This window comes from Pholcus phalangioides, unplaced genomic scaffold (genome assembly GCF_987345545.1).
Source record: "Pholcus phalangioides strain wild (caught in Gottingen) unplaced genomic scaffold, Ppha-v1.0 ptg000039l_1, whole genome shotgun sequence".
Lineage (NCBI taxonomy): Eukaryota > Metazoa > Arthropoda > Arachnida > Araneae > Pholcidae > Pholcus > Pholcus phalangioides.
Window position 1 is genome coordinate 13,984,946 of NW_028301625.1, and position 27,836 is coordinate 14,012,781.

General features: G+C 32.8%; 1 protein-coding gene across 4 annotated transcripts in view; it reads left to right on the forward strand.

Annotated features, from left to right (window-relative positions):
* The window catches only part of LOC149065606 (twitchin-like), an 834,903-nt gene that overhangs the window by 602,416 nt on the left and 204,651 nt on the right, over nt 1-27,836 (forward strand). For all 4 annotated transcript variants that reach the window (XM_089253452.1, XM_089253454.1, XM_089253453.1 and 1 more), the window contains 6 exons: nt 791-905; nt 2,703-2,863; nt 5,488-5,611; nt 11,359-11,658; nt 17,063-17,365; nt 23,174-23,292. In XM_089253452.1, the coding sequence (XP_089109578.1) occupies nt 791-905; nt 2,703-2,863; nt 5,488-5,611; nt 11,359-11,658; nt 17,063-17,365; nt 23,174-23,292 (1,122 nt within the window). The remainder of the gene's footprint in view (nt 1-790; nt 906-2,702; nt 2,864-5,487; nt 5,612-11,358; nt 11,659-17,062; nt 17,366-23,173; nt 23,293-27,836) is intronic.

Here is a 27,836-nt window from a genome sequence, read left to right on the forward strand (position 1 = left end):
TTGCAGCAATGATGAGATATACATAGCAAAGAGTCCAAGAGAACCATACTCTATCAATCACAGGGGGTTCATTGCAGAAAAACCAAGAGAACCATACCCTATCTATCATGAATTTTCAATATAAGAGAGTTTGCAAGAACCCATACTCTATCTATCACAAGGTGTCCATACCAGAGAGACCCCACAAGAACCATATTCTATCTATCACAAAGTGTTCATAGCAAAGGGACCACAAGAAGGATACTTTATCAATCAAAAGATGTTCATTGCAGAGAGATCACAAGAACCATACCCTATCTATCATGAGGTGTTTATAGCACATGTACCATAAAACCTATACCATATCTATCACAAGATCTTGATAGCAGAAGACCGCAAAAACCATAATCATGAGGTACCTATAGCAGAGGAGCCACAAGAACCATATTCTATGTCTTGCAAGATGCAGGGTTGCAAGTAAGAGGTGCAGACAGGTATGGTGGACTCAGGCGACGAACTAGAGGGGATGCAAATATCTCACCCTTTAACCATTAAAAGGAGGCACAAAAATGCATGCTTGACTAAGCAAGCATTTATAATCATCCGGTTGCAGGTTTTGCACCTGGGTGGCAGGTGAGCTAGAGTTGCCCTTATTTGCACCATGCATTAGAGTCCTTTTTTGATGAGTAAAAAAGTGATAATATAGATTGCTAGGTAAATTTTGTTGCTGGTGCCTGATATAAGCAAAATGATTAATAATACCTAATTATTATTGTTATTGATTGTATAATCATTTTCTGCTCTCTATTAGGTGCCTGAACTCATAGAAAATCAAGAGTATGAATTCAGAGTTATAGCAGTAAACAATATTGGTGAAAGCCCACCAAGTGGTCCCAGTTCAATGGTTAGAGTAGAAGAGCAGCCAGGTATTAGAACCTATTGAATAAATAGTCTAATTGCATCAAAATATTGTTATGCCTGAAAGCATTCACCATTTTTCAACAATTTGTGCAACACTTAGTTCAAAGCTTTTTTGATTTTTTCTTATTTATTCATTGTTCATTTATATTAGTATGTCATACTATTATGTCAACAGGAACTATAAAAATTGAGAAAAAAAATTCAGTCGAGAACATTGGTAAAGTTCACTGCCTCCAATTTTCAGACGTTTTTAGATTTTCTATAGCCATATTACATGCCTAAGAAATATGATGAGACCAGGAAATTGTTTTCATTATATCTGGAGGTTTGTTATCACCCAAGCTTATTATGTTGGAATTCAAATAAATATTATTGAGTTTTCAAAACTGTGATTGATCTACTTTCTTTCTGACACTTACGCAACCTTGGTTTACTGCTATAGACCTATTTAGAACCATATTATCCTCATGAGATGTGTCACAATTTTTGTATTAAGTATAGCCTAGAATTGTTAGTTTTCAGAGATTTTTGTAACAAACACTTAGGTGTTTGATAGCTGCTGCTATCAATCTTTCAAAATGACCATGATAACTAATGTAGGCAGTAGTTTTTAAGCTTGATCATGCGACTCCACCTACAATAATTTCTGTTAAAGATGTCTAATAATCTGAAAGCAGTGAAAATGGGAGGGTGAAATGGTCTCACCTCTAAGATTTCATTTTTGGTCATGGCATTAACTGAGAAGGAATACAATATTAGAAAGAATGTTTTTTCGTAATGTTTTAGGACTGTTATCACTTTCTTCAAATTTCCAAATCAAAATTGGGAAATCACTGGATCAGCACCCTGTATGGTTGGTGAGATTAAATCCTGAGGAATGTACTAACCAAATTCTAGATTAACTGACAAAATAGAAATCAATGGAAAGTGACTTAAGACAAAGTGTATAGTTGGATAATGTTCATAGTAGAGATGAATAATGAATGGAATAATTTTCATAGTAGATGAATAATGAATTGAATACTGTTTGAGTAATGTATTGAGCAATGTTCACTTCAGATGTTCCCAAGTTAATACAATTTATTATATGAAAAAGAAATGTGATCAAAACAAAATAATATATATAAATATATATATATATATTACACTACTCACATAACTCTAGAAACATGTTTATAAACCTTTTAATTTATGGAAAGTGAAAAACGCAGTGAAGTTACGTATACAGGTTCTATAAAAATTTTTGCAGCAATCCTACCAGCAAAATAGAGAAACTATAGAATCTAATTTGATAATGAATCAAGATGGAAAGAAAAGTCAATTATAAAGTCGTATAAAATTGTCAAATTATAAGAAATTGACTCCAAAAAGACAAAAGCAGTGTGCATCACCTATCACTGAGCCATCCTGTACCCTATAATTTCTTCAAGAAAGAAATCTCAAAGAGAAAAATTCTTTGTATGAGGAAATATTGTCATTTTGTCTTAACAGACTTTTTGTGATTTAAATGGTCAATTTAAATCAAGATATCATTTAAATTTTCCAATATATATATCAAATGCTCTAACTATTAAATTTGTATGAAGCAAGTTCATCTTAAAAGATTCAACTATACAAGGCATCTATATATGAATTTGATAATATTAAATACCAAAAGAGTGTTACTTTCAATAACTTAGGGAAATTTGAAAATTTCTTCATAAAGGTAGATTTCTTCCTAAGAGATTAAATCTCAGGATTTAATCTTTTAGGTTTAAACTAGGGTAAACTAAAATAGAAATATTTTTTAAATATCTATATAGATAAGCCTAGAATTGATATTGGAGCTGTAAAAGACATAACAGTCAAAGCTGGAGAAGAATTTTCAATCACTGTTCCTTTCACCGGCTTTCCAAAACCATCAGCAACATGGACCAAAAATGATAAAGATCTTGATGAGAATGACTCCAGGGTTTTCACTAAAGTAAGTGTAATAAACCTCTATTTATACCCAGTTTGTCACACCATAGAAAAATAAAGCCTCAATAAATGATGTCCAAAATATTTGAACTTTAGTGTTATGCGTACCATTATTTATGTAGCGTACCATGTATGCGTACCATTATCATGTATTATATATATTGTAGAATGAGTAAATTACTCAATTCCTGCTTTAACGAGTTTAATCAATAACAAAAAAATCACATGATGACTATATAGCAGGTATACTCTATTATAGATGTTGCTTAATTGAAAAAGTGCTATTGCAAGATCCTGCAAATTTGAAAAAAAAAATTCTCAAACGTATTTTTATCAAGTTTTTGTTTTAAGCTGCTTTTATCATTGACATATGTGACTACGATATTATATTGAATATACTATCATAATATATTTATACAGGGTGCATAGGTAACAGGACTTATAGCATTTTACTGGTGAACCGTTGATCTTAGAGGCATACTTCCAATTAGAATGTAGTACTCAGATATGTTATTCATATTTCAAGGGGTTGTATAGTTGTAAAAAGTTGTTGCCCCATCTCTCCTTATGTTGACAAAAAAATTCAATGTTTCCAAGTGCAATATTCATTGAGATATTCAAATTCAAAAATAGAGAAAAGTTGGAAAAAAAAACCATTTTACTCGCATTTAACAGTGGTTTTTTTTTTCTGAATTTCCTCCATTTTTTTGAATTTGAATATCTCAGTGAATATTAAAAACATGCATTATTTCTCTTGGCAATTGGAGAGTGAAGGCAACATGTTTCCAATTCGGTTTTTGGCACACAGGGACCATATAGAAAGTTAATTTTTTTGTTTTAATAACTATACAACCCCTTGAAAGCTGAATGACATATATCTGAGCACTATAACGTTATTTGGATATTTTTTGTGATTTTTGTATATTTCCATTTTTCAAAATGAAGTCAGTTGGGAACGGATGAGGTCCACTGAATGTGTTCCACCAAAAAAAAAAAAAACAGGAAGGGAGTGAGAGAATATAATGAGCACATAAAGTCATAGCCTATAAGTCCCTTCATCGCCTCGTTGTTTTATCAAGGTGTCTCTGAGTAAGCCCTGACTGAAAACACTGCCTTTTATTGCAAACAATAGCTGGATGCATGTTAACAGCATCATGCGACCCACAAAATGGAGTTCTGGGGCCCGCTGCTTCTTTGGAAGTTCCTGCCTCTAATAATTTACATACTTACAATAATTTCTAAAATTTTTTTATCCCTGTACTAATTATCATGAGTACTATATCTGTGCTTTTGAGGGCCCAGGCCATGTTCAGTTGTTCCTACAGGTTAAGATAGCTCTGGATGTATGGCAAAACTTCAAGAGTGCACCTCAGCGGAAATGAAGATTACTGTATCACAGTTTTGTTTATGAGATATAGTTGTGTTCTTTTTTTTCTCAAAACTAGTCACATTTTGTATATTTTCTGTCTTTTTTCCTACTTATTCCAAATAGTTTAGGGTAACAACTTTCTAATTGGGTTTTTAGGCACACAGAGACCATATAAAACTTTTTATATGGTCCACATTAATTTTTTTTTGTTTTAATAACTATACTACCCCTTGAAAGCTGAATGACATATATCTGAGTACTATACATTATTTGGATATTTTTTGTGATTAGAACTATGCCTCTAGGATCAGCAGTTCGCTGGTAAAAATGTGATGTATTTTAAACAATGTATTTTTGTGATGTATAACAGAAATTTCTCATTTTGAAAGTTGTCCCAAATACAGTAATGACATTCAGGGACAGGAATAGAGCAGGGGGTCAACTGCCCTGAGAAGCAAAATTTAGGTGGGAACAAAGAAAAACATTATAAAATTATAAAGTTCTAAAGTGGTGTGGGTGGCAAAATAACACAAAAATTGTAATTACAGCCTTGATGTGTGTGTGAGACATTAGTGCTTAAAATTGCCTGAAACCTGTTGATGTAGATGGACACAAATAAATGAGATTTTGAAGACTAGCTCAGTTTATTATTTGCAGTCCTTCTGAAATGTCAGTTTTAAACGCAAAATATAAAATCAAATGTCGGGCACCAGAGAACTTGGGAGTTTGCTTGACAGACAGTTGCAGTGTGCTTTTTCTGCTGCTGTTTGGAATGAAAAAATTGATAAGCATAAAAAAACTGTGCGAAACAGATTAATGCAAAATAAATGTTGTAGCTGTTACAAAACCACTTTCATTTTAATTAATTACAGTATGGATTATTATCATTTCACATCCAATCAAAAATTCTAATTTATGTTTTCAGAAATATTTAACTGTTAATAATGGTAATCTTCAAATAATGGCCACATTTTCATGGTCCTGTTACTGGTACTTGATGGGAGGTTTCACTGTATATAATTAAGTTTCTTTAGTATTGGGAATAACAAACTCATAATTTGGACGAGTACCTCTGCTAAAGAAGAAATTTTTTGAATTTGATGCTGTAAATGTTGCCACTGAGGCTAGTAAATCTCTTGTATATATAATGGAATTATAATGATTGAGCAAATTTTCATTTTTTTATTTTTCACATTAACTTTCAAGGGCATGTTTCTACTGTATGTCAGATATTGTTGCTTTGTTTCATTATCATTTAGGTTGCAGATACTTGTGCCATTCTAGCTGTAACTAATGCAAAACGTGATGATACAGCTACATTTAAAGTCCATCTCAAGAATAAATCAGGTTTTGATACATGTTATTGCAAGGTCACAGTCTTAGGTAAATATTTTTATATATGCAGTAAAACCTCTGTCTCAGAACTAATGGGAATGAAAAAAATTTGAAATAGAGGGCTTGAATAAAAATGAAAACAAATAATATGACCAGAATTGCAAACACTTAAAGTGAGATAACTGAAATACTATATTTCACTACCTTCTAATAAATTTATCAGTTGAATTATATAATCAATAATCAATTAAAGTGTGAGTAAATATTGTAATGTGTTTGTATTTTGTTTTACTCAAAGCAAATGTTTTTACATAATTTAGCTAGGAATAATGATTAAGCTTTAGACCGATGCATATTTTTTTGTTCTTTTAGTCCAGTATAGCATAATCTATAGAGCAGCGAATAATTAAAGCTAGCTTCTCTATTTGCTCCAAGAAATGATGCATTATTTCTATAGCATGTTCAGTATTTTCACTCTCACTTTTTCAAATTTTTTTGGATGATCTCTATTTTTATCTCCTGAGAATTGGTTGTACAGTCATCAATAATTTTGGTATTAGTCAATGTTCCGAGTGATTTCTGGAATGAAAACTAACATTCCTTAATAGGTAATCCAACTACCCACCCTTCCTCTCACAATCCAGGCCTGTGCGTAACCAATGTCTTATTTTAGAAGTAGTTGTAGTTTTCTTCCCTGGAGCGCATACAGTAATATCCCAATTTACGTCTCCCCAGATTTATGCCATCTTGTCCTAAAATTTTTTTTTTCTTAAAGGGACTCATTTTGAACAAAGCTTGAAGGCTTCTGATGCCACTTTCTTAGAGATTCTCATAAACAAAGGACAAATAGAAAGGAAAGACTAAAGAAAATATGCAAATTTATATTTTATTCCCCCCCCCCAGGAGGGTGGGGCATTACCATTAGAAAACTTTACCTCAACTTACATCATCAGTCTTGGAATGAATTACAGATGTTAGTTGGGGGTATCACTGTATATGTGCTGAATGGGACCTTGCAATGGACAGTTTGATACAACTCGGCTAATAGCTCATGATCTAATCTCATTATACAGGGTGTAAAGTCATCTTTATACATCCTTTGTCTTTCAAACCATTGGTGATAGAAACATACTTTCAATTAAGAAAAGTATTAAAATAACAAGCCTATTCTAGATACATTATTTCCTGTACTAGTGGTCATAAGATACAAAAGTCATTGAGATACAAAACTTAAATTTTTATACAGTTTCCCTGTCCTCACATTTTCAGTTAGAAGGTTGGTGTCTTCTCTCAACAGAGTACAACAAAAAAAAACATATTTCTCAGTATAATACGAGTGGAAATATTTAAGGCCAATATATCTCACCCCTGTATGCTAAAAGGTTGAAGGACAAACTTGAAAAAAATTCAAAACATTTTTTTTGTAGTAACGGTTGATTAAAACTTTTCTACATTCCGAGATATCTCTTTAATTGTCAATCAGCAATATTTTGGCAAATATTGAATTTAGAAACAACGAATAAATAAAAAATGGATACTTTAAGATAAAAAATCTTACATACATTAAAAAATTCTGCTAAAACTGAAAGAATTTTTGGCCAACTGCAAGTTTTTGCTCTTTGGATGGGAGAAAGTAAAGTTGTTCTGATCCTCCCTTTTATTAGGGAACTCTTTCTCCTCTTGGAAAAAAGATGAATGCTTATTATCTATCTGAACTGGTTCTGGAAGTAATGGGGTTGGGTTTGAGTAGAAGCAGATTTACTATTTAAAGTTTAGTAAAAGCCTGTTTAGCATTTCATTTATGATGGAAGTGATGACTGTTGTTTGAAAACACTCCTGTTTCTTAGAAAAATTATTATAATTTCTATTTATACTCTACTTCGGAAGAGTAATAGGAAAGAGGGGACGGAATTATTGTTCATAATTGAGTGATACTGTGTTTTGGCTACTTCAGAGGTTTCTTGTGGCTACCAGCCATTGAATTTTAACACAAAAATTGAGTTCATAGAGGCAAAAAAAATTAAGTGTTACAATAATGTAGAATCTTTCTTTTGCCAATGTTATTGGTTGTTGATCTCATTGTCAATATTTTCAAAAAGGTATGCAATTTCTAAATTTATTAATACACACAAAAAAAAATTATAATAATATTAAGAATTTTTTACTTTTCAAAAAAAGTAAGTGGTCATTCTATTTCTATTCAGGAGAATTATATTTAAAAGTTTAACTGTGAATATGAAATTTCACATATATAGTAATTTGAAACAACAAACATGAAAATATTGAAAATAATAATATGCATGTCTCTGTTTAATACTTGTTGGTTTATAGTAGCTAGGGTGATGTTCTAAAAATTTAAGTTTCGCAAAATGATAGAAACACATCATTGCATATATTTTTATGCTCACCTTTATAAAACAGAAATCCGTCTTGAATAAAAAATAATTTCAGTGTCTTGCTGTTCCGTTTTATACAGGTTTCACTGCATATATGTCTCATTTGGGAAAAACTACTAATGCTTCTGTAGGCATTGGTTAGAAAACTTGCCCGGATTATGAGTGGATGGTGGTTTGAATTTCTCATAGAGGCATATAATTTTCTTTTCAAAAACCATCTCTGTATCCGAAGCCATTGTATCCAATTTCCTGTATATCTTGTATGAATAGTGGAATAGTGGAATCTTGATATATCTATATGATGCCATCTGGTGGACATATTGTTAATGAGCTTTCATCTGAGTTGTATCAGACTGTCCCCATCCCATTGTTACGATCCTATTTAGAATATATATACACACAAATAAAGATAAGAACAAAAAGAGAAAATATAAGGAACAATGAGGAAGTTGTTTTCAAGGGGGAACCCCCAACATTGTTCTATACATGCAAAAATATAATTTTATTTAATGTGTCACACTATTATTTTCTGTTATAATTCGTTATCGATATATTAAATTCTTAATTATGTTGATGAATTTAAATCCTTCATTTTGAGCAACATCTTAGTATCTGCAAAGCAAGAATGAATTTAGCTATCAGCTGTCCTCATCACCAATGACACATACATTACGATTGAAAAACTCCAGAATCTCTATTTTTTTTAACGCATTGAATTGTTTTGCTATTATATATATATATATTTTTTTTTTTTTTAATTTTTGACTTGAAACAATCAAATAATATTTATTCATAACAACAAAGCTGTGATTTTCATATACCAATTATGACCTCTGTCTGTGCCCTCCCTTCCCTAATTTTGTTTGGTTCAATATTATCCAAATCTTATCATTCTTCTTTTATCAGTATCTATTACCTGTGAGTGACAATATATATGGCCATGATAATTGTGATTATAATTCAAATCCTTACTATCAAAAGTTTCCTTTCTTCTTGATTCCTTGGAAAAATTTAATCCACATCACCTTTTCCCATACAGATGGGAAAGAAACAATACAAATTACTGGTGTCTTTGAGAGAGATTTTCTTATCATTTCTCAAAGACAGTGATTCTGTATGAACAAAAGAGTATATCCGAAACTAACTTTTCAAACAACTCATTGCTTCCTGTCTTGACTCCCTCAGCTATCTCTACCTCTAAAGTTGACTTAATTAATTTTCCACACCATTAACAGAACATTTGATTCAATGAAACAAACTAAAATTTTAAAAAAGCTATGGTACATACACAACTGACTTCTTTTCAAAGTTTTTCTATGCACTATCCCTGTAATTTGACTTCTGAGATACTGAAATATTTTGAAAGAGGGAGATTAAAATGCATTATTTAACTATTGTAAAGATTTTTTTCTTCAGGATATTGAGTTTTTTTTAGATGTACAGGTTTTATTATATTGGGATGTGAACATAGTGCACATGTGTTTGTGGTTCTGGAAATCTGCATCGTTTCTGATTGGTTGAAAACCTGAATTTAATTTTTTTTCCAGTTTTTGAACGACTAACTTTCTAATCAAAATATAATATAATTATAAATATTTATAAAATAATTGTACTATAACAATATAATTATAAAAATTTATAAAATAATTGTACTATAACAATATAATTATAAAAATTTATAAAATAATTGTACTATAACAATATAATTATAAAAATTTATAAAATAATTGTACTATAACAATATAATTATAAATATTTATAAAATAATTGTACTATAACAATATAATTATAAATATTTATAAAATAATTGTACTATAACAATATAAATATTTATAAAATAATTATACTATATTTGGTGTTTCCAAAGGCAGTAAAAACCCATTAAATGTAAATACCAAACCAACCCTACAGGTGACATATATACATTTTGTGATCCCTGAAGGGATTTTCAATCCTGCAACCATAGGCGTATGTAAAATTTTCTCAAGGGGGTTTTCAATATTTTTTTTTTTCTCAAGGGGAGTTACAGTTTTTTCAGCAAAAAATAACACTATCATCTTGGCTTGGGGTGGTGAGGTTAGAACCCCAAAAAACCACCTTTGCGTATGCCTATGCCTCCAACAGATTGATTATTAACTATTAATAACATTAATAAAAACATTACAAACAATTAGTTACATTAACTTTATTATTATTATTATTTATTTAACTGAATCTCTTATCGAAGTGAATTTACTGGGCCTAGAGTATAGAGGGGGAAATAATATAAGTTTGAGCTCTCTCTCCCTCCTTCATGCTTTATAGCATGGGTGGCCAACCAACTGCTGGCCCCAACAAGGTAAATATAAATTATCCAAGTAAAATTAATAATTTGTGATGTGGTAAATGAAATTTGTGATCATTATTTGAGCTATTCTTGTTCCAACAATGGAAAACTGCTTACATTCATTATTATTAGTGACAAAAATAATAATTTACTTATCACATACTGCCTTTTCAAACACACTAATTGCTCATAAAAGGGCACAAATTGCTGATAAAAAATTACACATAAGAGGGGGGGGGGGTTCAATATTTTTTTGTCCACCTCATTTGGCAAATTGCCTATTGTGCTAAAATAATAATTGAAGAAAAATTGGAACAAATGTTTCAATTGTGAAATTCAAACGATGAGTAAATTTGATGGAATAATTTGTAGAAAAAACTAATTTTGATGTGTTACATGTGACTAGGAACACAACCAGATAAACAATGAATATGTAAGGGAATTCAATGCCCAGTGTAAAAGTTGTGACTGAATTGCTCATGTTTTGCTATTTTAGTTATGGCGTGTACAAGTAGGTGAGAGTTTTCCTAGTCTCTCTCATTTCACTGGTGCGGCTTATACACCACTACACTGCAGCTGACTGTTATGTTGGCCCTTGAACAGAAAGAAGGTGGCCACCCCTGCTTTTTATGCTTGCCCTTTTTTCCACACACTTTATTGGCAACCCAGGGACTTGAAACTGCTTTTTTTCACTTTACCTCAGCATTTTGTTTTTGCTTTTTTTCTCTCCTGCCGGTTTGGATGGATAAAAAATATATAGTATAGATACTGCAGGGGATAACCTGCTTGCACTATGGGCACCCTCCAGGCATGAGTAAACCACGCCCACTTTTGGAATCAGAAACATTCATGCTCTGTGTTTGCACCCTTACTTTGTGACAAGCATAAAGATGTTTAATGCTTTTACGAGAGAAGGTTGACACATTTTCTATATAAATTTTGTATGACAAATCTTTGTATCTTATCAAAGTTAATGTTTTCTCATATTTTATTTTCTTCTTTCATTTTTCTTTGAGTTTTCATGATTGAATTTCTGGGCAAAATTTTTATTAGTTTTTGTTTCATTTTTGCAGATAAACCTTCACCACCTGAGTATGTTCACGCAGAGGATATAGAAGGAGAATCTTTGACATTGGTGTGGAGGCCTCCTAATGATGATGGAGGTTCAGAGGTTACAAATTATGTGGTTGAGAAAAAAGAAGTAGGAACTCTTTCCTGGACAAGAGTGTCAAGTTTTGTGACAGCAACTGCCTGTAGGGTAAAAAGTTTGACTGTTGGACGACAGTATGATTTCCAAGTCATGGCTGAAAATCAGCATGGTACAAGTGAACCAGCTAAAACAAGTGAACCAATTCTAGCAAAATTGCCATTTGGTAATTGATAAATTTATATTAAAAATAATGATTCTAATTTATTAAAAATTCTGCAAGTAGAAAAGACAAAATAAAATAAAAATAAATATAGAAAGCATTTGAATATTATATTAATGTCTTCGAAAAAATAATATTTTATCATTCACAGTTGAGGCTATAATATGTTAAATTTTAACTTTTAACTTCCAATATGAATAACCAAAAAAAAAAAAAAAAAAAACAGAAGCAAAACATTTGTATTTTTTAACAATATTTATAAAATCGGATATTTTTGGTTTCTAAAAATTTGGGAATGAAATATTTTATTTCAGTTGAATCAATTGCTAATTCATTGTGAGCCAAAAAAAGTCAACAAGAATTAGTAAATTAGTACTGCAGTACCATGAACTGTTAAATTGTAATGTGGAATCAAATGGGTGTGAAAAATCTTTAAAACACAATGTTTCAATCAAATATTTTTTTCTAGATATGAACTTCTTTCACTAAAATTGCGTAACAATATTTATTTTTTAAATTTCTTCTGCTGTAATTTCCAGTATATAATCCAAGGTAGCTTGTAATTTGATAATGCAGAATTTTCTTATTTGAGGAAGAAAAGGCGATCCCATAATCAAAGCTTTACAAATCTCAAGCACAAGGTGGTCATTTCAACTGGGAAATTGGTATTGGCACCTAAAAGTTTCTAAAGGGTTCATACAATTCCTGAAAATCCTTAAAATTCCTTGAAAAATCATTGCAGTCCTTAAAAAAATAACTTTCAAGTGCTTATAAGTGCTTGAAATTTTTTTTCTTTTTGTGTGAATTTGGTCCATCAATTTTTGTCCCCTTTCAATTAAATCCCCATCGAAACCATATTCCACTGGGGTGAAAATGTGTAGAGCAACAGTCATGAGTTACAAAACAATGTTTGATGTAGGACATATGATCACGCATACCTGAGTTATTTCTGTGCTTAAAAAGATGTTGCCTAAAATCTGGCAGCAAAACACTGCACTTAAGATATTGCTACAAAATATTTTAAACTATTGAATTGATTGAATGTCAGTTGTACATATATTTCCTTATTAAAAATACAAGAAAATCACTAGTGGTCACCAAAATGATGCCAAAGGTAAGCAAAGTTGCCAATTATTGCTGAAATTGCCAAAAAGTCACCAAAGGCAGAAAATGCACCATTGCAGTGAAGCAGTAGATTTAAATGAATTATATGGGGTAAAAAGTGTTAACATGACAAATATGTGAGATGAGTACTGAAATACTCATATTTAAGAAGTCATAGTTATCATAGGAGATTGGTAAAATAATTTTAATACTTAATTTCAGTAAAGAATAAAAATATATAACGCTTTAGTGAAAATATACGGGAAATAACAGGACATTTTTTCATGAAAAAGTCAGGATGGCCAAAATTACATGAAAATATGGTAATGTCCCAGGAGATACATGTCATATGGTCACCCTAGATATTTGACTACATGCTTTTTAATATTTTTTGTTGAAGACAAATTTCAGTACTGTTTCAAACATAAAATGATTTCTCCTTAAATATCATTTGCATACTAAACTACAATGGCTTTTTTTAAGCGAGGCCTTTAGAACTTGACACTGTCTATAAGTTGAAATGAGAACTACTGGGTGGGCAGTAAGTCTGTAGAAACTTTAAAAATGAATAAAAACCAGAAAAAAACCAAAATAAAAAATGGTTTGCAGGGTTAGCATCTCTAGTTATGGAAATTGTTTAAAACAGAAAAAATAACTAAAAAATAGCCGATAGGTGGCGCTGGTATGAGCAACTTTTGAGGAAATATGCAAATGAGACGGTTATAAGAACTTGCGCTCGTAGTCCACAACAAGTTCACCATTGTAAACTGTTTATGTGAACCTGCTGCACTCTGCCATTGTTGTATTTGTGACTCGCCTGCAATGTGTTATCCCCTGTGGTGGTGGTCATGTGGAACACATACTGCTGTAATAAACGATTGGGAGGCATTCTGTTTCTTATTTGCGAATTGTTTCTTTGAATTGTGTACATCAGTGCCACCTATCTGCTCTTTCTTGAGATTTTTTTCCCTGTCTTAAAAAAATTCCCAAGACCTAGCAATGCTAATCCTGCAAACCATTTTCTGTTATTTTTCCGGTTTTTATGAATTTTTAAAGTTTCTACACAGACTTTTTGCCCACCCTGTATAATTGTTTTAGAAAATTATATATTTTAAAAAAATTAGCATTTCAAACTCAAATATAAAAATGAGTTAATGTTGAATATAAATTAAGAAAATGTAATTAGTTTCATTTTTTTTTTTAAAATCACGATTTTAATCAACCTTGATATGAATGTTCTTGAATTTTAAAATTTTGCCTGAAAAAGTGCTTGCATAATCCTTGAATGAATTTTTTTTTTCAAAATGTATGAATCATATGTGATTGCTAAATTGAAAGCTAAGGATGGCACAGAGTTTTTGGATTTCATAATGGTGTTTCTTCAACCATGGGAATCAGCCATTGAGTTTCAAGAAAGTAGAAAAAACACATATTTAGGACCATTTTTCTTCAGAAAAAACCATTTTTCAAGCTCTGCCTATAATCCTCAAAATATCTCAACATGAATGCTTATTCAATATGTAAAGTAAAAACACTATCAACCTTCCATTTCGAATAAGCATAAAACAGTCCATCAAAAGGAGTGTATTGAAAATTTATTTATACAGTAAAAGTTTGATATAACAAGTACAGGTTACAACAAAGATCTCACTTTCAAAAAAAATCTCAAAGAGATTTTGGAATGATTGTCAAAGAGCTAATGTTAAAGATGTACAGCTATAACGAGTTTAAAATTATTAAATTTCTGCTATAACATCAACAAAATTCTCCAAAAAAAGCTGGTCTTTCAGAATGTACTAAAAGGATAGATTATTATAATTTATCATCGCACATGCTTCTCATAAACATCACTCTGGGATACTTCTACCCACAGGGATGAAACTGAAAAATTAACATTTTTTATCCCCCCCCCCCTCAATTTCATATTTTTAACTTAATGCTTTGTATTTTGTTAATTACACGATATCTTGCCTCCTTAAAATTTCTTATTTTGGCAATAATAACGAGCATAGATATACTGTGTTTTTACTTTTCCTAAGAAAATATTTTCTAACCCCCTCCCTCAACCTCGTTAATCTGTCAGATCAACTGCTAGTAGGCAGAGTCAACTTTTCTGTGCACATTTTGATAAGAGGTGAGAGAAAGAAACAACATTTGAAATATAACTTTTTTATGGAAGAGTAGATGACTTTGCCTAATAATACTCAAGAAATCATCAAGGAATAAGGCAAATACCAGGAAATACTAAAAAATTCCTCATTTCAACACACTATGGGTGTTGTCTTCAGAGGATAAGAGTATCACGCTGACCGAGTTTCCCACGTGGATTGAGTACCAAATCTTCAATCTCGGTTGCTCAGCAGAACAAAAAAACAATACATCTGTTCAAGTCAAATGCTGTGGCAAGAAGGAAGCAAAGCGCCTGTGTGTAAGTCTTTTACAACAACCTAATTGGCTGCTTGCAAAATGGAGCTATCCGATTGATCTATACAAATTTTCTTTAAATTCCCGCTCAAAATAAATTAAAGCTATGGCAATGTGATCGGTGGTGTTGATTTATTGTCGTTTACTAATTTATTTTTGAAGGCCCAGATGTATGTGCCTTCATAGAAGTCTAAATCAGCCGTGGATTTCACTTTGTGAAAAACTCTAGCTTTCTGAAATTTGAATCTATGGACCATCACCGCTCACTGCTGGCAAGAGAGCCATAGATTCAAATTAAAAACGACACCCATAGTGTGTCGAAATGCATTTGGAATTTTTTTAGTATTTCCTGCTGGTATTTGCCTTATTCGTTGATGATTTTTTGAATATACCTTTTTTCCCTTCCTTTCAAGTTAGTATAGGAATATTCTACCTTTAAGGAAGAGTACTTTGCTTCCTTGGTTTAGTTTATTGTTCTTAGAGTTAAGGGGAAAGCTCTATCACCTACACAAAGTCAGAGAAAATTATTCCTCTTAATAAAAGAAGGGACTTCAGATAAAATTTCATATTTTATTTTCAACACCCAAAAATTCCTTGTTGTGTAACCCAATAAGAAATATTTACATTCTAAAAATTATAACTACAGTTGCATTGCGCATCACACTTTTTATATTTCTCAATACCTTTTTTACATTAGAAATTCATTTTCTGTATACAGATTTCTTACCCATTGGAAATTGATAGTTTGTTATGTTATTGCAGAGCAGGATCTGATATTTTTGTCTTTTTCCCATCACAGTGGCATTTGTTATTGCTGTCAACAAAGTTCTGATTTTTTTTAATGGTCATAGTTCAACACCATAATGTTTTAATATATTTAGGAAAAGTTGTGAAATTTCATTGTAAATTTGAAATTTCAGCATTCTAAACAATCTGGTTCATTATGAAAATGAAGAGAGAAGATTTAAAATGGTCGAAATGACCGACGTGATCCTTCTAGTGTTAAGGTACATAGTAGTGCAGTGGTAGAATTTCCACCTACCATGGTGAGAATTCTTCAGTAGCACAATGATACTGGTCTGACATCGGAAATAGGTCAGAAAGTTTTACATGTCTGATATCTAGCGATATAGTAAAAATGTATTCACTCAGTAAATGCCAAAATATCTTTTTTTTTCTCTAAGATAGTTTTACTCTCATTTTTAAAGCATTTCATTTTGAAGTAGAATATCTTGTATGAAAATTAGTCTCTTTTGAAACAATACAAATTTCTTTCTATGTCAAACTACATTGACAATTGTATGCCATTTGTACATTGAACAATATCGGTAATGCCGTTGAAAGGTATCGAAATCTCTACGTCATTCTATATGGGGAGGCACCATTTTCCTCAAATTTGAAATTATAAAATGCAGAAAAAAATAACTTCTTTAGAAATTAAGGAAAACAATAGATCACTACAAAATAATAATAAATTCATAATTATTTATATCTCTCATGGGTGTCCTTTTCGCTGCACACAAAAAAGGCTTCGGAACCAGGCGTAGAATGCAGTCAGAATGAATGAGAGTATTCAGAGTCATAATTGTTCATTTCAGTTTGTGTTTAATTTTGGGTCACAGATGTAGCCTGCAGTAACATGTCACAATTATAGCAGTGGCTGAAGAGCTTGTAAGAAGAAAAAATTATTAGAATAAATACTATATGTTACAAATAGCAAATGCTGTTCGCATCGTTAGTACTCATAAAAAATTTTCATATTCAAATTTTTCAGTTGTTTAAAAATATTTCACTTAATATATATAACTGGCTAAAGAAGGCAAAAATAAATAAATGGAAAACTATTATATGAAAATGTGTGTCTAATTTTTATCAACAGATCCACCTAGTGCTCCTGGATCACCTCAAGCTGTAGATACAACGGTCGAATCTATTACACTGTCATGGCATAAGCCTCGAGATGATGGAGGATCACCAATCACCGGCTACATTTTGGAAAAAAAAGAAAAAGGAAAAGACAAATGGAGTGCTGTTTCTCAGAGTCTTATTGTAGATCTAACTTACAGAGTTGGAGGACTCAAAGAAAACCATGAGTATGAATTCCGCGTAGCAGCAGTAAATGCAGCTGGACAAAGCCCCTTTAGTTGTTCTTCTGAAGGAATTTTTGCTCAACCACCTCCATGTAAGAGAAATTTAGTTGAAATTCATATTTCAGAAATTATTCTACAAATAATGTTCAACGCAATATTTTGAGAACCAATATTGTTTATTTCAAAATCGTCATGCTGGCTTTGTGTTTTATTCTATAATGAATTAAATAACAATAATTTTTATGTTTATGACAGCCATAAATTGAACAATTTTGATTTGCAGACTTTGCAAATGAGAAAACTGTAAATCCTATCAGAAGGAGAAAAACAACACAGTTACTTATGTATACTGACACGAAGTAAAATAAGTTATTTGCATTTGCCAAGAAAGTTATTTGCATTTGCCAAGAAAGTTTTCAAATTGCAAAACTTGTTTACATTATCTGTATGTAAAGGGAGCCTGAGAAATAACTACTGCATTCAGCAGGCAGCAAACGTTCAAATTACCCACTCCCAACATGCAGAGGTAGTGACGAAAAATAATGATACAGGACTATTTTGAGAAATCGTAATCGAAAACCATTACATTGGCCAAAATCATAAATATTTACTCAGGATTATTTTTGTAATAATAATCCTGAGAAAAGAGTTCTTTGTCCTAAGAGTTTTGATGTTTTTTTTTTTTTTTTATAGTCTACATCACAAATTTTATAGATACAGTTGAACCCGGATTTAACACCGCCATTTGTCCCAAAGAATTTTGGTGATATAATGGGTTTGGCATTTTATCGGATCATGAATGAAATAGTATTTCCAAAAAGCTCCATTACACAAATTCACATGTTTATTGAAAACGACTGTATCTTTTAGTGTCACTCCATAAATAAAATAATTTATTTTATACACATTCAATTTTAAGTTGAGAAAATTTATGAAATTGTAAAAATTGTACAATATATATTACTTCGGTATTTCTTAATATAAAACTTGACAGAAACATATATGCAGGGTGTCTTGTCAGGGCCATCTTGAGAGCGTCATGGGCCCTGGACCAAGTGATTTTTCTGAGGCCCTGCTTGGAAAATTTTTTAAAATTTCAATCAGTTTTCATTTTTGTGAGGCTCCTCTTTTCTGGAGGCCCCCTGTAAGGGCCATCTTAAGAGCATCATGAGCCCCCTTACCAAGTAATTTTCTGATTCCTTACCTGGTCAATTTTAGAAAAATTCAAGTACTTCTCATTTTTTGAGGTCCCTCTTTTCTTGAGGCCCCCGGGCAGTGCCCGAATGGGCCCATGCATTAAGATGGCTATATGTCCTGTAATTGCTAGTATGGCCTTCATCTCATAACCGTCTGCTGTAGAGATATGATTCCTATTTAAAAAATGCTCAACAGACATTCAAAAATTTCCCTGTACTAGTTTTGAGAGTGAAAATACAAGTGTGTGATAAAATAAAAAAATCTAAATTTTTATATGGTTCCCTTGTGCTCTAATTTCCAATTAGAAAGTTGTTGCCCTGTCTCTTCTGATGCCAACAAAAAAATTCCATGTTTCAGCGTGCAATATTCACAGAGATATTCAAATTTGAATAATGAAGGAAATTTGGGAATGAACAGCATTAGATGCGGGTAAAAGGGTTTTTACGCATTTACTGTTCTTTGGTATCAGAAGAGACAGGGCAATAACTTTCTTATTGGAAGTTAGAGCACAGAGGGAACCACATAAAAATTTAATATTTATTTTGTTGAAAACTGTATTTTCACTCTCAAAATTGGTACAGGGCAATTTTTTAACAGCTGTGGAGCTGTGGAATTGGAATCATACCTCTAAGATGGATGGCTGACGAGATAAAGGCCATGCTGGCACTTACAAGACACTGTATATATTCACTTACCTCTGAAATAATTTTAATTCTACTTAAATTTAGTGACCCCTTATTTACACAAACAAAGTAAATAAGGGGTGGCATTGTTTTTAGTCAGTTAGTTATGTTTTTTTAGAAATATTTTGTAATACTTGTTTGAGTCTTCTAGTTTTCTATAATAACCTTCTCATTTGTTCTCGTGTGCAGGCTCATCATTTGGGCGGGTCTGGGCGATTTACCCCTCCCCCCGGCTGTAGAAAAAACACTAAAAATTGTGTGTGTGTGTATATATATATATATACACACACACACACACACACATGCATATATTAAGTACATGTTCTTTGCCGCTCCCCCCCCCCAGAAAAAGTTGAACTGATGGGCCTGCTCAGATGATTCTGAGCTGAATCGGGATCAGCCATTTCAATGATATCCTCATCAGGAATTCTTAAAATGTGGAAATTTCGTTGTCAAGAGCAATGTATTATTGCTCTTGACGGTTTGCTCAAAAAGAAAATCAACAATGGATGTAAGGGGACTGTTGGACTTCTCCCAATAGAAGGAGCTAGGGTAGAGAGCAGTGTAGGCATGTGTAGCGCTCTCAATGACTTTTTCACATAAATTTTTAATAGAGAAGGTGATATCCAAAGTATGGATGTGTTATTCAGTGATAAAGCCCTCATCGATATTCAGGTAGAAGATGTGGAAGTACTGAAACTTCTAAAAAATGTATGTGCCAGCAAAAGCATCAGGACCAGATGATATTTATCTGAGGACCCTTAAGGAATGTGCTGTTGGGGCCAGTTGTACAAATTTACATAAAGAGTGTTGCTGAGGGTATCATTCCAGGGGATTGGAAGCTTGCTATGCCATGTTAAATTATCATCCAGTGGGTTTGATGAGCTCCCTCTCAAAAATTTTGGAAATCATCATCAAAAGGCAATTGGTGAAGTAGATAGACAAGAAAAGCGTATTTTTGGAAAACCAGCATGGGTTCAAGAAGAGGAAGTCATGTGTAACCAACCTCTTTTGCTTCTATGATCACAAGACTTTGGGAAATGGCAAAAACGTTGACATAGTTTATCTTGGTTTCTAGAAGGATTGGCTCCAACATGGTAAATTCTTTAATCGTTTAAATGAAATTGAGATTGGGGCAACTAGTTGAATTAGATAAAATAGTGGTTGAGTGATAGGTCACAACGGATTATGGCTAATGGGGAATTTTCTGATTGTACAGGTATCAAAAGTAGAGTCCCTCAAGGAAATTTCCTTCCCCCCCCCCCCCATACTTTTTTCACTTTTTATGAATAAACTCGATCAGGGTATTGATGGGATCATTAGCAAATTTGCAGATGACATGAAGCTAATGGGAGTAGTTGGGAACTAAAGTGATAGGGAGTCACTCCAGAGCAACTGAAACAGGATTGCAGCATGGACTAATAAATGGACATGACGTTTATCATTGCATTGGCAAGTACACAGTTGCTGATTTTGGTTCTGATAACCCATGTTTCACTTTGGATGGTATCACTATCCTGGATGCAACTAGGGTACCGAGCTGGGAATTCTCATTGACAAGTTGCTTAACATCATTCAATGGTGGTCAAAAAAGCAAATAGAATGCTTTGTGTTATTCTTAAATAGGTCTCCTTTCATTCTCCTAAAGTAATTCTTCCGCTTTTCAGAGGCCTAGTACTGAGAAAAATTGAGAAAGAACAGTGTTAAAAGCCTCTAAAATTGTTTTTCTGCATATAACGCTGTTCTTTCCCAAACTTTCATGAACATTTTTTGAATTCAAATATCTCTGTGAATATAGCAATTAGAAACTTGGAATTTTTTTTGTGGATTGTTTGCGTCGGACCAACACGCTATCCTTGATTTTGGTGCCATGTTGTTTTGTTGCATATACTCTGTCGTTAAGTCATTATTCCATGTTACAATGTTTCCAATAACTCGTTCATAAAAAAAAAATGTGGAAATAGTTCAATGAATTTGAAATGTTGTCAATGTGGGACTTGTATGTCTGGGGTATCCAATAAGAGAATCTGCTTTATCCAATAAGAGAAGCATGCATCGTTCCTAGCTTCTCAGTTCGGCATTAAATTTTTCTACCCATTTTTGAAACAAAAGCAGTCATCCATGTTTTCTTGTTATTTTCGTAATCAAGATGAATTGAAGTTTTCAAAGTCTCTTGGGTTATTTGAGATTTTCTAATTACTGTCAGAATTTGTCTGATCCATCAGAGTTTGCGCAAAAACTAGTGATACACGAGCTTTTTTAGTCTTTTAACTGAACCTTTGGGTATGGTTCTGTCTGGTAGCAAGCAAAGATGCCAATTTCACCCCATGTTATACACATCAGCAGCTTCATATTCAGAAATTAATGCACTTAATTTTCTGCATTTATCACAACATCTTTGTTGACACTAGCAGTTCCATCACATCATAAGTGCTGAGACAAGGTTCGTTGCTTCTTGAATCCGTTGAGCCACTCATTGGTGTACTTGAAGTTTGTAATGTTCGTCCGTTCACCAAAAAGTTTTGCCTGTTCTTTAATAATGTCTCCGGTTATTGCAGGGCCAGAACTACAGGGGGCAACTTTCCCTGGTGGTAAAATTTAGGGGAGCGGCTGTTTTGGTGGGAACTCTGTTATATATTTATCAAATTTTAAAAATGTGGGGGGACGGCAAAAATCCTACTCACTGCTTTGGATTATTGTAGCATTTTTTGCATTCATTTGAGCTATCCAAATGTCAAGGATATCTTCTAATTTTTCATGTTTTGCACACTTTATTTATTTTTTTTTATGTTGTCATGTTGATCAGTTCCTTAAAGCCATTTTTCTTTTAGATATAGAATATCGCCAATAGAACATCGGCTCTGATAGGCTTTTTCCACATTAGGAAAAAATGATTCAATATTATTTGTTGTGTTGCATCCAGATGTTTTCCTTTATAACCACGAATTTCCCATTTTTTAGATATTGAAAGAATAACTCTTTTTTACATGGTTAAATGGAGCGAATCGGGAAAGATCATTCCTCAATGTTTACCCATCCCACCCGAAATAAATGACGATCGAATAAAAACACTGTTTAAAAAATTGTCTTGGCAACCTTGAACAAACTGGTGCACTAGGCTCATTGTAGACTTTCCCTTATCAATAAATCTGTTCCTTTGAATAGTTGTCCTATTCCTTTGAATAATAGTTGTTTAGCATTAAAAACGGTTTCTAAAACCCCGATCACACAATTCTTTATTCTTCAAGTCATTTGTGCTGAACTGTTGTTAAGTTGACCAATAATAATAGTGGAATGAAAAGGATAAATCCCCAAATCTTTTCAAAAAAGAAAAAGGAAATAGATGAAAGAAGAAATGTGGGGATTCTTGGAAAATGACCCGTAGAATTTGTATACATCCAAACAATAGTTGCCATTATAACAAGTTGGTGTTAAAATGGGTTTTTACATTATAATCCCTATATGAAAGATTTATTCATTGAAAATTTGTGGCAATAAGCAGGGTTGGCACTACAACGGGTGGTGGTATAACAGGGTTTGACTGTATTACAAGATTTACTTTGAAAAATACAAAATGTAATATTTATGCTTTGCCAAGAGATCTGTATCATCTGTGTCAAGGGAATTGCTTATTGTTAGAAGACATCCATCCGAAAACCAAGGTTTGAACTTCTAAATGCAACAGCCAAGACTAGCTTGCTAACCACTAGACTACCAGGTGGCTGTTGAGATTATTTACTCAATATATTATAATATTATATTTTTAATTTTTGCATGTTTGCAGATTCATTGTAAAAGCGGAAAAGAATATAAAAAAATTGAAATGATCTAACAAATTAGTCTTTCCATTAAAATAAAATATGCTGTTAAAATTTCATTTGCTAAAGGAAATGAAACTTACTTAAAAAAAGGAAAATGTAGCACCGGGATGATTCATCCCATTAAATTATGGATTTTTTTTTGAAAAATTTAATATTAATTATTTCTTTCTATAGTATACAGTATGAAATTTTGTTGCAGGTGCACCCAAAATTGATGTATCTTTTGCTATGAAGGACATAACTGTACAGGCTGGTGAAGAATTCAAAATTCGAGTTCCATTCAACGCATTTCCAGTTCCATCTGCTACATGGACTATTGTATGTTTTACACATTATCTACAACACTGCCTGACCAAAAAAAAAATTTACACACTGAAACCCTCTGTTGAATTGCCTTTAACAAAAATTAAACACACATTTTTGTCTTCCTATTAGTTTTATGAAGCCCAGCAATATATCTCGACACTTATTTTTAGAAAAATTTACATCAAAGTTTTCCCAAGATCTCTTTGGTAGATCCAGAATAGAAACCAATATAATAAGTTCCATTGGATCTCTTGGAAGATTTAGAAGGGGACCTGGTAGGTGATGATTGAAGTGTCTGAATGATGCTCTTTCAACAACATTCTCACATTTGAGACGAATATATTTTTCGTTGTTGTTCTCCTAAGAATTAAATAAATATAAATATCCATTGATGAGTAAATATGGTGATTAAGCATGCTATATTACTCATCAGACTTTTTCAATTTTTCTTTTAACAATACACATGTACATGTAACCAAATAAAAACTGAAACGAAGAAAAAAACAATGTACAAGGCACATCTATCAGAGTCCTTTTATGAAGGAAGAAAAGACATTGTGATGATCGTTCAACGAAGGCTACTGACAACCACAGTATTTTACCCTACACCCTGAAGGACATGAGCATTGTGTGTGTAACCTCAGGGCTATAGGCTATAGTGTGACTCCTGTTGTTTCAGTTCTTAGAAGGCCATAATGTCTGGATGAAATGAAAATTTCTCTCCATGAGTAGATGCCCACAGTGAAATGCCTGTTGGTGCCAATAAAGCATATGACAACCCTCCCACCCCACATCCTGGAATAGGGGCCCCTATGCTGCGATCTTCAGCGGACCCCCTCTATAGTGAATTCATAGTGTGAAAATTAAAAAAATGAAAATAATGTGGTCCAGGCCCCAGGGCTGAAGCTCCGTCAGCCCCACCCTCATAGGTAAACCATGATAAAGAGACAGCTTTGCTGCAAGTTTTTATATAATAATCCCCTCCCTCCAAAAAATCAAGGGGTTTCTTTTCCTTGCTTCTCAAAAAAAAAAGAGGATCCTCTTTTTTTATGGGCTATACTGTCTTGAGAACACATCTCCCGGCAAAACCTCTGAGTTGGACCAAAAAATATTTATGGTTCAAATCTGACAAAATATAGCTACTTGATTGTTCAAAATCTTTCAGTAGTAATAGTAACTTGGATGAACGTGTATTGCGTACATAAAGGATTAAACTTTTTTCCACATAGATGAATTTTCGAGATGGTTTCTTCTAGTCCAAAAGAATGGTAAGCAACACTAAAAATATACATTTTTGATAAATTTTATTTTGAGCATCCCGCGAGTAAACTATAATAAATCTACGGCCAAAGATGTGAATTATGTTTCCAAGGCCACAACTGGGGGAGGGGGATGAGCAGGTGAGATCTGGTGCCCTGGGTGGCAGACCAGAGGGGGGTGCAAATTTGAGACTTTAACCTCTCCTTCAACATTACAAGAGGGCGCCAAAATGCGTTCTTGTCCCAGCTGAGACCAAGCATCTAGTTGCGGCATTGTGTGTTTCATAAAGTGTAAGATGTTTATTTTTAATAATGCACATATCTACAAACTAACAGAATTGTCAAACTAGTGTTTGGTTGAGTAGGTGAAGTGAACACATAACAGTTCCGTTTTGAAGGCCGATGCTTTGACTGAGGGCAATGAAAATAGTGTTTCAGTATTATTATTTCCATTTACTCTTTAATTCAATAAATTCATTTATTATTATTTTTTATTTTTTTGGACGCTTCTAGTGCATTGCTTGGCATAACAGAATTGCTTCGTTTTATCCAAAAAAAGCGTTGTATAGAAAGTTCACGTAAGAGGAATAATCTGTGATTTTTTTTCTAAATTAAAGGAAAAGTTTAGATGGAAATTTTGTTTTGTGTAAAACACGGTTCAAAGTGGTTCCTTATGTAGAGACTCTACAGCTACATTCCGCATCTGTCTTTTTTAAGGCGCTGTACTATCTTGAGAGAATGTATCTCATCGCAAAACTTCTGGGTTGGACCAAAAAATATTTATTGTTCACATCTTACAAAATACAGTTATTGGATTATTCGAAATCTTTTAGTAAGTTATTTGTACGTGGAGTGCGTACATAAAGGATTCAGGGGGGGGGGATATTAGCAGTTGTGGTCTGATGCCCCTGGTGGTGGACCAAAGGAGGCGCAAATTTGACACTTTAATCTCTTCTTCGATGTTTTAAGAAAGCACCAAAATGTGTTCTTGTCTCCTGCTGACCAAGCATCTAGTTGTGTCCCTGTGTGTTTCATAAAGTGAAAAACGCCTATTTTTAATAAGGCATATCTACAAATTAACAGAATTTTCAAGAAGCTAGTGCTTAGTTGAATAGGTAGAGTGAACATAAATATTTGAATAATTTCTGTTCCATTTTGTAGGCCAGTACTTTTCGCCAAGTCCAATGAAAATAGTTATTCAGTATTATTGTTTACATTTACCAGGGTCGTAGTGCACTTTCTCGGGGCACCAGTTGCCCCAGCCTATTTACAGCCCTGCCATTTGCTCTTTAATTCAATAAATTCTGTTATTCTGTTTTTTTGGACGCTTATAGTGAATCGCCTGGCATAACAGAATCGTTACGTTTTATCCAAAAAAGCATTGCATAGAAAATTCACGTAACATGAATAATGTTTGATTTTTTTTTCTAAATTAAAGGAAAATTGGAAGTTTGGATAGAAATTTTGTTTTGTGTAAAAGATGGTTCAAAGTGGTTCGTTATGTAGAGACTACAGTTTCATACATGTGTTAGAGGGTTTCTCTCCCATTATTCCGCAAATAAAACACAACCGGGAAATTCCCGGAGATCTGAACTCATTTCCCAGATCCCTGGAAAAAGAATACGGTTGAACTAGATTACATTTCTCTACTGAACTAGGCATACCTAAGTAATTTTTATCACCAGAAGCATGCATTTTAGAAGCTGCAATCATTTAATTTTTAATAAAATTAATCTTATTAGATAAATTATTAAATTTCATACAGTGTCAAAGAAAAATTTTCTGAATATTATGGTGAGATGAAGTAGGAAAGAAAATTCAACTTGTCTTTACCGAGACTTGAACCCAGGCCATCTTGCATACCAGTAAAAAGCATGCTACCATCTACACCACTAGAGACATGACCCTGCTTTTCTTATTTCACACACTGTGGCATGAGGCGCTGAAATAGAAGCATTAGTAGCCTCTCTTTATTTCAGGAAATGTCCCCTCTCCCCCCAGGTGGGATGGTAGAAAGAGATAGACAGCTTTTCTGAGCCCAAGATATCAAGGAAACAGATATTTTCTGGATATTATGCTGAGGGGAATTCAGGAAGATAAGTCATCTTGTCTCCACCGGAACTGGAACCCAGGCCCTCTCACACACCGGCGCAAGTGTATTTAACCCTTTTTGGGGCATTGCTGAGATGCCTAGTGAATCTCTCTCTTTCCCTTTATTTTAGCATTCACAAGCCCAGACAATTTGAAATGTTGAAAAAATTTCCATTAATTTGACATGCAAGAGGGTGTATAAGTAAGGGATCACTGTACGTAGCTCAAATTGTTTGAAGGATTGTTCTATAAATATTGAAATTACTCCAAAAGGAAAAAAAAATAGATTTTTCTGTAAATAAGTACATTTTTCTAAAGCAATTTTTTTAAAGAAATTACATTATTTCCAACAATATTATAGAATAGTTTACTCAATGATAATTTTTCTAATTAATGAGAATATTATAGTGTAATAGTTTAATTATAATAATTTATTAACCGCACCCATTACTAAAAAATGTAATTTAGGCTAAAATCACTATTGACAATCAGTGAGAGACATTCACCCCTTTCCCAAACATATTAACCGGTTTTGGAATCAAACCTTTGGTGAGAAGAGAACAAATTATTTCTACTAATCAATGTGTTAGTTACAATTTTTGACATAACAAATTAATTAAACTCTTAATTATTAATGATATTGGTCAATAAACTTTAATATTAATAATGTTGTAATATATTAATAATTAATCTGTCATTAAAAACCGCTACATTTACTCGAATTGCTACTGTTTACGACCACCAAATCCCGGGAAATTCCCGGTATCACAGAATTTGAGTACTCTATTTCCCGCTTTCCCAGGATTGAGGAAAACCTGGGAAATGTTAAATCCTAGTATGAGTATACTTGCTTGATGAGCAAAGAAAAAATAGAGATGCAGTGGATATCTTATTTGAGAGAAACTAAGAATAAATTTTACACTGTGCATATTCATGATAAAACTATTTACAACCATGGACCACCAAAAACTTCCATACTATAAAATTATTTACCGCACAGTGCTTTTGTGTGCTACACAGAAAGTATTAGGAAATCACCAATGAATAAAGCAAATACACGAAAAATATAAAAACTCCTAAGACATTTTGACACCAATGGGTGTTGTCTTCAGAGGAAAAAATATTTAACCACTAATCATTCTGACCGAGTATCCCTCTTGGTTGCTCAGCGGAAAAAGTACATCTGTTCATTCATACGTACGTCTG